Genomic DNA, 14,797 nt, shown 5'->3' with positions numbered 1-14,797 from the left:
GTGGGCTTTCCATCCTCCATGGAGCTGCAGATCCTGGCTTGATGACGATGCTATGCTTCTGGAGACTACACCTGTCCATCAGCCACTGTCACCAGCCTCACATTCAGATGGACAACTGACCCTTCTGGGTAAGAAGGGTTGAAGAGTGGGATCCTGTTGCCAGAGAGCTATGCAGGCTTCTCGGCAGGATTCCCTGGGCCTCAGCACCTCCTTTGTAAATGGGAACACCGCAGAACTGCCGCGTTGGGGTTTGAGAGAATAAAGGAGTTGGCAGGAGCCTCGGGCTGCAGGCGGAACCTCTATCCTAGACTGAGTTCTGCCTGGAAATTGCTGGGTGGCATCTCCTGCGCTGGGTTTAGGTTAACTGATGGGTGTGGACCAGATGGTGGCCAAGCTCCCTCCTCTGAGGATTTTGCTGCACTGTTCTGGTTGGGATAGCCACAACCCAGCCCTGTCTGGTGATGTCTCAGATCCTTGACTCAAAAGGGCTTTGCGAATCTGGTCAGTGCTCAGGGGAACCCTGTGACTGTTCTGTCCAGGAGTCCCCCAAGTAGGCAGTTTCTTTGTTGTATACTACACATCTGATAGCAAAGGCTGCTGGGAGTACTGTACAAAGGTTGTATTGTGTAGGCAGCCCAGATTTAGTAGGAATGAGTACCAGGATTGATTAGTGATGCCTGCCTGGGCATAGCCGGGGTAATACAATGTGTGTGTCATGATCTGTCATCTCTGGTGTAACAGATAGGGACATATTCAGTGGGATGTGGTGTAGGCAGTCAATGGCAGACCCTGAGCCCAGGTCTTACATTTCTCCTGGTTTATATTTCTGAGCCAGTTTTAGTCACAATCTGAAATTAATTAAAATAATTTCTATAATATGCTTGACAATTAGTAGGCACTTAATGAGTATTAATGTGATTATGCATCTTTCATGTGCTTCCATCTGAGCCACTGTCTCTCTCTAACAGAGGCCTTTGGAATGTCTCCATTGGGAGTAGTTGCCCAGAGAGGGGTATCTAGTCAGCGCCCAGCTTCTTTCTATCATCTAGGAGGGCAGATAAGTCTCCCCCACTCCCGCCAAGTCCTGGTTCCTAAGATGAATGCTGTGATTGTATCTGAGGTCTCCTAGCCAGACTTGTTCCTGGGCTCTGTCCCCATCCATCTGAGGACAGATCCCTCTCACATTATGTCCTGGTTGGCCGATGGCAGTGGGACAGGGAGGGTGTGATGTAGTGAGGATTGTGGTCAACTCCATCCCATCACACCCACCTCCCGTCGGAGGGGAAGTTATACTCTGTGCTCCCACCCGGTGCAGCCATGGAGACACAAGGAAGCTGTGCTGCAGGAGCTGAGAACACAGGGACGAAGCTAGAGGTTGCTGTTCTTCAGGCCCAGCCTCCTGCCCCTTGCCAGGGCTTCGCTGGGTATGAGGCCTAAGCCATGCCTGACCAGCTCACCACCCAAATCCCACAGTTGTGGGTGGTGTCACTGTCACAGCTGACATCCCTTGGGTCTTTTGGTCAACCACCTCTGTGAGCGGCTCGTCCCTGCCTTTGGGCTTTCTGCACCAAATGCAAGATGTGATCGAGAAGACCTTCCACGCTGGAGCTGCAGCTTTTCGTTTCTAATTAGGGGTGGGACAGATACTAGAAGGGGAGCATGCCTCCTCCAACACTGCAGCCAGCTGAGTGTCCAGGTTAGGGCCCTTCTCCACTTCCCAGTGAATATCTGCATCTACCCTCAGGCTCCTGCATGCTTAGGACCTGGGCTTTGAGCCACAGCCATGCTCCACAGCCACAAGGTGAAGTCCCATAGTTTCTCTGGCTCCTGCTTTTCTCAGTGCGAAATAGGGCAAAAAATGACAAAATAGGCATTGTGTGTGTGTGTGTAGATAGAAGGAAATCATCAAGGAAGAGTTAGCCAACTTGGGCTTGTAGGCCGAAGCTGCATTCAAGTTTTATCTTCTCTTCTTTTATTGGGAGGGCCTGGCAGAGGGATCCCTGAGTCCCCTTTCCCCGTCCGTCCGTCCATCCATCCATCCATTTATCCTTCCTTCCTTCCTTCCTTCCTTCCTTCCTTCCTTCCTTCCTTCCTTCCATCTGCCCAGCTCCTCTGAGGATGGCCAAGCTTTCCTTTAATATACTCTATTCTAAAGTTGCCACCCCTCCTTATCTTGAGTTAGTGACATTTTTTTTCGTTGTACCACTCAATTGCTATGGGGCCCATAGACTCGCTCACCCTGTCTTTCCCAAGCTGCTGCCTCTCCTGAAGAAACACACCAGTGTTGGGCACCATGACATCCCACAGCAAAATGCTGTGGATGAGGAATGGCCATGTCTCTGTTTGCTTTTGTTTTTCCAACCTCATTCTGGTGGGAGCCTGACTGCAAAGCTCTGATTATACACGTTTCATAATTAATCACTTCTCGCTGGCCGATTGTCATTCCAAAGACGGCACCGCCAAGTTTTTCCTGACCTTGCTTTTGATATTTAGAAAAAGGGGGAAATGGGATGGGTATGCGGACTGGGCTCGGAAAGCAATTTATAGTGATTTGCCCGTGAATATGCAGCAGTGTGGGCTGCAGATTTCCACAGCCAGATAGGTGAGTTTCCGGGGCAACATATTCAAATGAGTTTCATAATCATGCCATTTGACTCTCCCCATGTGTGCATTCAGATGAGTGGTAGTGGCTGATAAGGAGTTTGCCGCTCAGGCTCTGTCTGAGTGGTCCCTACTTATTGATCCTTAATGACGGCAGAGAGTTGGAAACTCTTCTGATCACATAGCCTCCCCGAGCAAGCAGGGCTGGCAGATGGCACATTCCCCAGCCCTTGTACACTGTCTCCAGCCTGGGCTCAGGCGAGCCAGAGACCTTGGCCGGCTCGTGTGTCCTTCTGAGGGCAACATGGTGCTGTTCTAATTGCTTCTGCCTGATTGGATGAATCGTGCTTCTGTGCTGGCTGGAGGAGTGGCTAGTGGAGAGTCACAGTTGAAGATATAGTGGGACATGGAGGCGCTGTGTGTGAATGTGTCAGCCCTGGCTACTGTGACAGGTAGTTCTGGACTGTGGCAGCTTCCGTAGGAGATAGCTGGGCATTATAGAGGGTTGTGGGCGGGCAGAACCTGACAGAGGGGATGTGACTGCTCCACACGGACCTGCAGGAATCCAGGCCAATGGTGAATGTGACTCTGCTACTTTTAACTTTTTGAGGTCACCCTGGGTACGAGGAGGTATCACAAGGTAGCCTGCAGGTAAATCTTTTATGTCTACTTCTGTCTGCTGTGTAGGCCTCAGTAACTACAGGCAAGACTGGGGAGTGTCCAACTGGGACAAGGACTTTTGTTACCAGCCACTGGTGAGGTACAGCCTATAGACACACAGGCTAGGACTGCACGGTGTGGTCCAGGTCGACCTGGGGCAGTGTCCTCGTTTTTTCCAGTTCTCATTATCTAAATACAGTGTGCTAATCCTACTTCTTAGCATGTAGTGAGTGGTTGTTCTCAAAATTAAGAAGGAGGGACTTGGTCATTTTTAGGTTTTTAGTAGATGCGATGTTTAGTGTTAATTGCCAACTTGATAGGATCTGGGCTCACCAAGGAAATAAGCCTCCAGGCACACTTGTGAGGGATTTAGTAGCCTCTGGGCATGCATATAAGGAACTGCCTTGATTAAGTTAGCTGATGTGGTATGACCCATTTAATGTGGGTTCAAACATCTCTGGGAGGAGAGAAAGTGACTGAACCCTGGCACTCGTGCATGCCATGTGACCGGCCGCTTCAAGCACCCGCTGCCTTGGCCTCTTGATGCGATGGACTTGAATTGTGAGCCAAAATAACCCCTTTCTCCTTTAAGTTACTTTTACCAGGGCATTTTATCACAGCAACAGAAGACAAGCTAAGACAACAGAACTCTTTTGCTAATCCCTTCCACCTCCTCCGTCATCCATTTACTCATCTGTCCGTCCGTCAATCCATCCATCCACCCATCTATCCACCCATCCATCCACCCATCCATCCACCCACTACCGGCCCATCCATCCAGTACCTGCCCATCCATGTAATAACCCATCCATCATCCATGCAGTCTACCCACTGCTCACTCATCTACCCGTTCATCCATCTAATCACTTGCCTAGTCACTTGTCTGTCGGTCCATCTGCCCAACCATCCATCCGTAAAACTAACTCGTATCCATTTATTCATCCACATATGCATCTATCCATTTACCCACCATCCATCCTTCTGTCCACTCATCTATCCACCACCCACTCATCCATTCACCATCTGTGAATTTCTGTCCACTACCCATTGTCTCTCCACCCACCCACCCACTCATCCGTCCACCCACCCGTCCATCCGTCCACTCACTCACTCACTCACTCACTCACTCACTCACTCACTCACTCACTCAAGGGAAGCTTGTGTAGAGCTGGGATGTGGGGTGTGGGGGGATGCTGGTAAAGTCAATTGAGGACAGATAGGACTCCTCTCTCCAGTGGTAGTGGCTGAGGTGTCTGTCGTGAGGTGTCTGTCAGCTCTTTCAATGAGCATGCATCTTACATACATACATATATATGTGTGTGTGTGTGTGTGTGTGTGTGTGTGAGAGTGTTTTGCCTGCATGTTTTGCCTTCATTGAGAAGAGCAGCAGTGCTCTTAACTGCTGAGATATTTCTTCAGCCCGACTTGTCTACCTTGTCCTGTGTGCTCGGAAACTGTTACTTTCGCATGCACTGTGTATTTCCAAGCACGTTCTGCTCGAGTGGTCCCCCTTGCAGTATCATTTCCTGAGGGGCTAGGAATCCCTGGCTGGGAATGCAGTCAGCTCTATTTCCCTGGAGTCTTCGGGTTGTGTAATTAGGTTGCTGCCAAATTTCCCAGCACTTAGAAACTGCTGCAGGGGACACTTCTGGGCCCAGATCACTGCATAAACAAGGGAGAAACACATTCATCTTTAGAGAAAAGCCCTAAGTTTTATAGCCCCTTTGGAACTAGAATTCAGGTCAGGCCCCCCACCGACTGCCCTGCTCCACCCTCTCTACATTGCTCCAGCTGTCCAAGCAACTGGGTCTCATACTAACCCTTTTTGGGGTATGTTGACCTTTTAGGAAGGTACTGGGAGGTGACGTCTACCTTTCTAGAATGTTCTCAGGGCAATCCTCACAGGTTTGGGGCTGGTGTTCAGAGCTACATAGCCCCCGGGATCCTCTCAGGCATTGGCCGTGAGTTCTGTGCTGAGGAAAGTAGGCTCTGGCTTCAGGACGAGCACACTGCATCTCTGCTGCGTCTACTTTGCTATGGCCACAGCCCTTTGGCAGGACCCTGCACTTGCCAGTACCAGAGTGCCCAGACTGGCGACAGGGGCAGGGCCTGCTTCCTATGGCTGGAGTAGGGACAATTCTGTCACTTCTGGGTGAAGGTTAATTTTGTCATTGAGGGACTCAGTTGCCTGCTGCCTGCCTGGTACTTTGGCCTGGGCAAGATTGTAAGCCTAAAACTCCAAGTCTAATGGCTGGTGCTTAGGTTGCTCAGGGCTCACAGGACAGATATCGTTTATTGCTTGGTAGAAGGGAAAAGCAGGCTTGCTGAGGCCTCCTCTGGAGATAGCTCTCCCGTTGATGCGGGTCTGCCTCGAGAGCCCCTCTCTGCTCCTCGGGTCCTTGCTGCTCATTCTGTTTTGCTGTCCAGCTGGAAGGTACTGATCTGTGGGCATTCTTTTGGGTGCTCTGTCCCTGCAAGGCACCCCAGAGATGGACAGTCTGGATGTGTGTTCTGGCCCTTTCTCTGACTTTGACCCAGTTTGGGATCAATGTCACCTGTTCTCTAGAGACAAGCACACATTCCCACCACATAGAACCTCAGCTATAAATGTAGATCCTTGGACCGCAGACACGGTTGGGTGGGTGGGCTAGGATGGGGTGGGGTCTGCCTTCTGTCGTGTGTGGGGGCTGGCAGGCTGCTAGTATCTGAACGTTTGGACTTAGAGCACCTGTGTGTGGGGTGGAGCCAAGATTTGCATCTATGATCCAGACCCTCTCTGCTACTGCATCCTCTAGACTGTTCACCCCTTCCTTTAGTGCCCACTGCGTGTGTTTGGGTATCAATGACCACCTCAGCGAGTCCAGTGTCTGGGAGCTAGCGGAGCAGTTGTTTCTGTAGCATGGCTGTTCTCCCGGGACTTGCCCTCTCCTTCCTGCTCCCTGTTTGCCCCCAGCACACACCACTAGCTAGGCTTGAGTTCTGAGGTAGGCTAGTGAAAGCCCCGAGGATGGAGCTGTCTGTCTGAGGAGAGTGGGGAGGAGCGGAGGTGTCTCCGTTTGTTATCAGGGACGCAGCTGGGAGGCGGAAATGAAAGTTGGGAAAATGTCATCATTTGACATTTTCGTTCTCAGAAGTCCCTAGGGGCCCTGGCAGGGAGGCTTTTGATGGTCAGCCGAGAGTGTTAGCCCTGGGGACACCTGGCTGTCTAATCTGAGAGCGGGAAGCCACATGGAGTAGCACGGTGGGGGTGGGAGGTACTGGATGCTTTTCCTGTGTGGCAAGAGCTGGCTCTGCTCTTACCCTTCATCAAGCTCCACATGAAGCCTCCAGCCCCATGTAACCATAGCTCTCTTGGGGTCCTGTATATGTCTCTGAGGACACTGCCTGGGGTCACGAGTCAGTTTCCCCTCCCTATACAGATGCCACATGGAGGGCACATAGCACATTAGGATGGAGGGAAGGACACCCCAACATAGTTGGTTATGTTTAAGCCATGGAAGGATCTGTCTGCCCTGCCTCCTGCCGTGTCTCCAAGTCCTCTCCAATCTGTTAATGGTGACTTTGGTCTTACAGTAAGATATGTAAACCCAGGGCCAGGCTTAGTGCAGCTGCAGGAGCAATATCTATCTTCTGTCAGGGTACACATGGATGTGGTCCCTGGGACCACAGATACATGGATGTGGAAGACCTGTGTCTGTCTGCCTGTAGGCGGTCATGGTCTCCACTTGTGGGAATGAGGCCTTGGCTGTTGAGTCTGGGCTGGCAAACAGGTGTGGTTTTCTGTACTGTGGCTGACTGATGGCTGGTGCTATCTTAGGAGTCTGCTAATGTTGCTTTGCCTCTGTTGGCTCATAGGAAAGTGTATATCAATTGATTGGCAATACCTGCCTCAGAAGGCATTGTGGACAGAAAGTTTCTGTCCCGCCTGGGCCTGCAGCCGTTCTGTCCCAAAGAAACACACAGAGGTCTACATTAATCATAAACTGGTTGGCCTATTAGCTCAGGCTTCTTGCTAATTAATTCTCACATCTTAAATTAGCCCATTATTCTTGTCTGTGTTAGCCACGTGGTTTGGTACCTTTTTCAGTGAGGCATCATTGCTTCCTCTGCATCTGGGTTACAACTGCAGACTCAGCCTTTCCTCTTGCCAGTCCTGTTCTGGTCACCCTGCCGATACTTCCTGCCTGGCTGCTGGCCAATCAGCGTTTTGTTAAAATACAACTAACAACTCTTCACAGGGTACAAGACCATTGTCCCACAGCAAGGCCTGAGAAGGGCAGTGAGAGCGCCATCGGCCAGCCAAATCCTTCAAGTCATATTTCCAGGATCTAGAATATAATATTGCCTTAAGTGTTTTTATGGTTTTTTTTTTGGTTGGTTTGTTTTTGTTTTCGTTTTCTGAGACCAGGTTTCTCTGTGTAGCTTTGGAGCCTGTCCTGGAACTCACTCTGTAGACCAGGATGGCCTTGAACTCACAGAGATCCACCTGCCTCTGCCTCCCTAGTGCTGAGATTAAAGGTGTGCACCACCACTGCCTGGCTTTGCCTTAAGTTTTATTCCCCCTAAATATTTAGAGCCTTTAAAAGCCAAAACTAATAACAAAAGCCATTTTGCTTGTTATTTGTAAAAGGCCCCTTGTAGAGCCGGCTGGTGGGGGCCACGACTGGGCCAGCTGCATATCAGCCTTTGAGACTTGTCTGAGCAAACACAGAGGACCCCAGTTATTCCCCATCATAACTTCCCCGAGTGTCAGCCCCTGAAATATAGACACTGACGGGAGGCCCAGACACACACTCAGCTGTGGACGGAGCCCACCACCCACTGCGCATAGAAAAGGCCTTTGCTGTGGTGTTTTCCCTTTGAAAATTGCTGCTGAGTGCGGAACAGCCTAAAGGAACCCCGGGGAGTGCGTTCCTGCAGGGGTCTTTGTGTAAGTGAGCACATCTCTCTTTTCCTGCTTACCAACTGTGCGCAGTGAGATGGCGAGGCCGGGAATCCAATGGGGTAGCATATGTGACGCCCTCTGAGCTCAGTTTCCCAGGACAGCCAGGGCCTGGTGTCTGCAGAGTGAGCTGTGGCTTCCAAGACCCTTTTCCTGGTTCTCTTTTCCACCCCAGGTGCACATGAACATGCACGTAAAGCACACTCGAGAGCTTGTAGCACACATGCAGGCACATACGTAAATATAAATAATATACACAACACGGTTGTGCTCATTCACACCCCTAGGACACATAGGAGCCTGCATGGACACACGAACTTGGCTGACACGTGCGGTAGTCTCAAGGTTCAGGTTTGTGCCTGGTGCCTGCTATCACGCATGCTTGGCTCCCACCCATTCTGTTGATAACTGTGAACAGCTTCTCCTTCTGTCCCTTGTCACACCCTTTATTCCTGGGCCAGCTGTTTCCTTCTCCCTTCCCTTGGCTTCTTAGTATTGATCCGTGGAGTCCCCAACTGTGGCCCGTTTCACCTCCCCGTGCACACACTTGCTTTCCGTGAGTCCTGATGAAGCTCTGTGGACTAACAGAGGCATCTGAGGTTAGGAGAGCTACCTGTCCAAAGCTCCTTGCTGATTAGGGCTGGACTGGGTTGCTTGGGCTGAGGAATACCCATTGCTGCTTGCCTTGGGTTTTGAGGAATCTGTCAGCCTGGGGATTCACGTGGCTCAGTACCTGGACCTCCTTATCCTTTGACATCCTGACTGGGAGCCGGTGTCTGTTGAGATGTCAGGCATGGGACTGGGGCTTGCAGCAAGCACTATGTATGTATGTTTGTGTCCGTGTGGCACCACAGCTATGGTGTGGCTATGGTCAGTCGCTGGACCTCGCTGGGCCTCCATTTCTCCATCTCCAAGATAGGTTAGTCCTACTGTGGACATGGGCTGCTATTAGTCATATAGACCCTTCTAGAATAGCCGCACTGGATGAGCCTTTTGTAGGGGTGACCTTAGTTAAGACAGACCCACAGCAACCCCAGTGAAGCATTTCTTCCCTCTGCTATAAAAAGCAGTTTGGAGGTTTGTAGCTGACCAGGGGTTGGTGAAGAAGCACAGTCACATGAATGGGAACCCATTCCTCCCTGAGGCACCCTACCACGAGCACGGCAGCTCTCATCAAATATTAACGTGGCCAAATGACAGATTTCACGGAGTAAACACCGCACAGGTGCTGAGCCCGGAAAGCTCTGTGTCGTTCTTACGAGGTGTGCTTAGTTAACAGTTTCCACTCTTGCAGAACGCCTGGTGCCATTTGCGATGACTTCCTGATGGGCTGATGTTACAGAACTCTCTCTTCTCTTCCCCAGGTCATCTCTGCAGTGTCCCGACTCTCTCTGCACAGCATCGCGCAGAACAAAGGGATCAGGTGAGTTCCACAGTGACGCCGGGAGGGCAGGCCCTTTCATCTTGATGCGATCGACACATACTGGAGTTGTATAGACATCCTCTTCCTGAACCAGGCGCTTTCACAGTGCACTCTGGCTGCGTATTTCAGCAGCCAAGGTTGTGTGGAAGGGGGGCCTCTGGGTTCACACCAGGGAAATCTTGCAAGCGTGTTACTGACAGCTGCAAAATCGCTTTCGATTTAGGTAATAAGATCAGCAAATTAACCCCACCACAGATCATTGCCTACCTGAATACACCTCTCCAGCTCTGGACCAGGGTCCTGGTTTGAGTGCTGGAGCTGGTATAAGTTTACAGGGATGGGTCCGGAGTGCAGAGCGCGTCTCTACCCTTAAGCCTTAGCACTCCAATAGCCCCTGTGGGTCGCCACGTTCTGAAGAACTGCATGGACAACACTTTCGCTGCTGATGCTTCTGAGGCCAGCAGCTCTATCTCTGATTCATGGGTGGGGTGCAGGGGGAGGGCTGGGTGGTGCAGCTGAGACCTGGTCATTGCAGATTTTGACTTCTAATGGTACAGGTCAGGGAGATAGGTCTTAGGTCACCTGGGGACATCCACGAGTTCTCCTTTCCTGCCATATCTGAGGACTCCCTGATGATACAGGCCAGTGACAGGGTAACGGGAATGGGCCCCCTCCTGAGAGCTGAGCATGCAGCCTCCCTGGGTACAAGTGACATCCTGTGGGTATTGCCTTAGTGTACTCTGCTTTGACTGTACATGTTTGTGTGCACACGCCGGGCCCTGGGGTAACACAATGTTCCTTGGTTGGTTGTAGCTGTTGGTTCATAGCTCAGGTGCCATGTCAGTGTGTCCATGAGACATTAGTTGTGTGGCTTCTTCAGGACTTGGAAGCTCCTTTGCATCAAAGTTTTTTTTTTTTTGTTAGCCGGAAGACAGGCTGTTTTAAAATGTTTTCTTTGCAGTGCTTCTACGGTTATAACAGCAAATGGCTGAGAGCTGGTGAGATGCTATATACTCTACTTGAAGCTTAAGGCAGGTTTAAGAGCTAAGGCCAGCCTAGGCTACATCAAGGCTAGCCTGGATTACATTGTGAGACTTCTATCAAAAGTTGAGAGCAACAACAAAAACAAACTTTAAGTAGCTTACTAGAGATGGGCACTGGTCAGCTTGTTATAGCAGCCCATGCTTGTAACCAGCTTGGGGTTTTTGGACTCAAAGGTCATGCAGATCTGCTGGACCTGGGTCCGGAGAGTCCTGGTGATAGGCTGAGCCTGACTGCACCCAGCTGGGGTGTCCCAGAGGAGCCGATAATTGAAATGCCTCATGGACCCACCATCCTGGCCTTCAAGTTTCACCGTGGAATCATTGTTGCAGCTGATTCCCAGGCCACAGCAGGTGCTTACATTGCCTCCCAGACAGTGGAGAAAGTGATAGAGATCAACCCTTACTTTCTGGGCACCATGGCTGGGGGTGCAGTCGATTGCAGCTTCTGGGAGCAGCTGTTGGCTCAGCAATGTCGAATCTGTGAACTTCGAAATAAGGAATGCATCTCTGTCACAGCAGCCTCCAAATTTCTTGCAACATGGTGTATTAGTATGAAGGCATGGGGCTGTCCATGGGCGCCATGATCTGTGGTTGGGATAAGGGAGGCCACAGCCTCTACTATGTAGACAAGTGAGGGGAACCAGATCTCTGGAACTGCCTTCTTATTGGATTCGGGCTCCATGTGTGCTTATGGGGTCATGGATCGAGGCTACTCCTATGACCTAGAAGTGGAGCAGGCTTATAATCTGGCCCACTGAGCCATCTACCAAGCCACCCACAGAGATGCCTACTCTGGAGGTTCAGTCAGCCCCTACCACGTGCGGGAGGATGGCTGGATCCATGTCTCTAGTGACAATGTTGCTGACTTACACAAGGATAGTGCACCTGTCCTCTGATGGAAAGCAGATATGGCCGTCTGCACGTGTTGGGGGCTCCCATTGGTTATAATAAATAATAGCACCCCCCAAAAAAAACCTTTAAGTAAAAGCCAAACAGTAATAACAAGTGGCGTCCCCTCAGCACACTGGGCTTTACACAGCAGTGCGCACCTGCAGAGCGCCTGGCCCCGCCCTGCTGTAAAGTCCCTAAGAGGCTCCACTTAGAGCCGTCCAGTTAAAAAAGTGCCATTTCTGGACACAGTGACACACGGTTTGGAGCTATTTGCTTTGGCAACTGAGCAGTTGTGAGTTCTTTGCCGTGCTGGCCTGTCACTGGGATGGTCCTCGTCACAGCTGTGCGTCCCACCTGGCTCAACACACTCTGCATTGTGTATCCACAGACAAAAGTGACATTCTCTCAACAGATTCCAGCCAGTGTGCGTACCCTGTGCAGAATCCTAAGTGTGTCCCTCCCCCCCATCTTATTATAGTATCCCCAAACTGGAGGGAGGCCAGCTGCTGTGGCCTGCTGTCAGCCAAGTGTGATCCAGCTGCCGTTCCCTGCCCTTCGAGACCGAGGTGCCCCATGGACAGTGCGGATGGCCTTTTCCTGGGGTTTTCTTCTTGGCAGTGAGACCCTGGTGGTGGTTTACAGAGTAGCTCAGACTGTGAGAACTGCTCAAGGGTTGTGCTCTACCTGGTTAGCATGGAAACATCTCTCTGCTTCCGTGATTGAGCAGGGGCCTCGCGGGATGCAGGAAAGTTTGAGTTCATAGCCACAGCCTAGGAGCCACAGTCAAGGAGCTGTGTTAGCAGATGAGGGAGGAGGGTGCAGGGAGGCTGGCCAGTGTCTAGGAGAGAGTGACCAGGGGCTCCTCTGTTAGCAGAGTCAGCTGCGCACTGTGATACCAGGCTGGAGCATGGCCCCTTGGGAGCCCACCAGGCTGATGGGTCTGCCGCGGTAGTCGGTCATGGGGACACTTCAGCCACTTGGTCCTAGTCCTCTCTACTCTACTGATACCGTGTGACCCAAAGCCCCACCCTAAGCCAAGACCTGCAGGCTTCAAAGAGTGTGCCAGGGGACTTTACCAGACTAAGGATTGACGGGTGAGAAGTCACCTTCTGGAGCTAGTAGGAGCCAAGCCTTCTTTTGGAGCATAAGTTTGTTTCACCAAGTATACTGAATCACCCTTTTACTGAATAGAGCATAGGGACAGGTGGGAGGCCAAAAAACGAGGGAGGAGGGCCGGCAAGGTGGTTCAGTGGGTAAAGGCACTTGCCACCAAACTTGAGGACCTGAATTCAACCCCAGGACTCAAAAGGTGGAAGGGGAGAACGGACTTCTGCAAGATGTCCTCTGATCTCCCCCTAAATAAATGTAATAGTTTTGTTTCTTTTTTTTCCAGTTTCTTTTCTTTTTTTATTTATTAAAGATTTCTGCTTCCTCCCCGCCACTGCCTCCCATTTCCCCCCCTCCCCCCACCAAGTCCCCCTCCCTCATCAGCCCAAAGAGCAATCAGGGTTCCCTGCCCTGTGGGAAGTCCAAGGACCACCCACCTCCATCCAGGTCTAGAGAGCACAAGCAAGGAACTCAGGACCACGAGGGGTGCACCCACACACTGAGACAATGGGGATGTTCTATCAGGAACTCACCAAGGCCAGCTGGCCCGGGTCTGAAAAATCATGGGATAAAACTGGACTCGCTGAACATAGCGGACAATGAGGACTACTGAGAACTCAAGAACAATGGCAATGGGTTTTTGATCCTACTGCATGTACTGGCTTTGTGGGAGCCTAGGCAGTTTGGATGCTCACCTTAATAGTTTTGTTTCTTAATGAGGCCAGAACCTCTTGGATGATGGAGGGTGGTCCTTTGATCAGTCCTAGCCTCCCCTGGCTCTCCCACAGCCTCCCTCTGAACCTCACAGCTAGACTGCCCTGCCTTCTCAATGCTTGTCTCTCCTTCTTGGACTGACTCATGCTGGATCATTCTAGAGAAAATGGTGCGTGTCACTCCATGCCCCTGCTCCTGTGTGAGCCCAGGTAACCAGGCCCCTGCTGAGCTTGCTGAGTCTGAGTGCTGTCTCTTCTTTCACACGGGTTGAGATTGTCCCGGAGACTTGCATTTTCCAAGGACGCCGCCTGCACTTGCCACAGCAACTGCCAGTCTCTTCGCCTGAAAATGCTTCCCGGTGTTAATAAGTAACAGAAGGTTTTGTTTAGCCGAACACTTTTCCTGTTTTAAATCCCACACACCAAGCCCACTGCCCCAGGACTCTCCCTGGATTCCTCATGGCTGGATGGGAGCCCAGCATGCTGTTTAAAGAAGAATCCTTTTCACTTTGTATAATAAGTTGATTTTCTGTAAAAGCTTCAATTACACTTCTCATAGGCAGTGAATTAGAGACTTAATTTGAGTCTCACCCTGCTTAGTAGGACACTCAGACACGGGGTAGAGAAGGGAGGGGGCAGAGCGGCTGAGGAGTGTGGAGTGGAAGAGTCTTTGTCCTGGTCAGAACACACCCGAAGCCTGGGGTTGTCCTAACTTGAGGTCAGAATGGCTAGGAGGAAGGTCATGTTACCAAGGTCCAGAAAGGATGCTCCCACAAGCTAGAGATGTCAGGAAAAGATATGCTTAGTTGTGTCATTCATTACTCCTTGGGGTTGCTGTAAGTCTATAAAGTCTATATGTTGTATAGCTCCTGGTACCCACAGGCTGGTGATACCTACAGGCTACAGCTCATTAAGAGAGGCTGAATGGTGTCCCCCATCCAAGATTCACCACCCTTCTAATCTTTGGGCACACACTTTGTAGGTGTGTCAGGGAAATAGGTCCCTACAGGTGTGATTTTTTTGCAGGTGTAATGAATGTTTGTGGTAAGATGGATCCAGGGAGGCAAGGTTCAGATACAGAGGTTGAGATGAAGTGTCTGGCTAGGATATAATCAAAGCTAGCAGCCAGAAAGGCAAGGAAAGGACCAAGTCTCCTCTGGAGCCTCCCGACAGGACATAAAGATGCTCCTGAAGACTTGTTTTGGATTGTGGCCTCCTGAGCCATGAGGTGGTAAACTGTTCTTTTACGCCCTTCAGATTGGGGTGACTTGTTACTGCAGCCAGGGCTCTCAGAAGGCCACCTCAGGGGCAGATCCTCAGGGTCTGTGGGGTGAACTCGTTTCTCCCATAGAAGATTGCTCCTTGGAGCAGACCTGGCTTCTAGTTCTGGAGTACTGTCTCAGACCAGCCCCACCAC

General features: G+C 51.0%; 1 protein-coding gene and 1 pseudogene across 3 annotated transcripts in view; both read left to right on the top strand.

The window, feature by feature from the left end:
- The window catches only part of Vav2 (vav guanine nucleotide exchange factor 2), a 176,305-nt gene that overhangs the window by 85,021 nt on the left and 76,487 nt on the right, over positions 1 to 14,797 (top strand). For all 3 annotated transcript variants that reach the window (XM_075985552.1, XM_075985550.1, XM_075985549.1), the window contains exon 3: positions 9,568 to 9,626. In XM_075985552.1, coding sequence (XP_075841667.1) covers positions 9,568 to 9,626 — 59 coding nt within the window. The remainder of the gene's footprint in view (positions 1 to 9,567; positions 9,627 to 14,797) is intronic.
- Positions 10,777 to 11,565, top strand: LOC142856680 (proteasome subunit beta type-5 pseudogene; annotated as a pseudogene).

Source organism: Microtus pennsylvanicus, chromosome 9 (genome assembly GCF_037038515.1).
Source record: "Microtus pennsylvanicus isolate mMicPen1 chromosome 9, mMicPen1.hap1, whole genome shotgun sequence".
In the NCBI taxonomy this organism is placed as follows: domain Eukaryota; kingdom Metazoa; phylum Chordata; class Mammalia; order Rodentia; family Cricetidae; genus Microtus; species Microtus pennsylvanicus.
The sequence above is the reverse complement of the archived record's forward strand: the minus strand, read 5'-3'. Positions and strand labels throughout refer to the sequence as shown.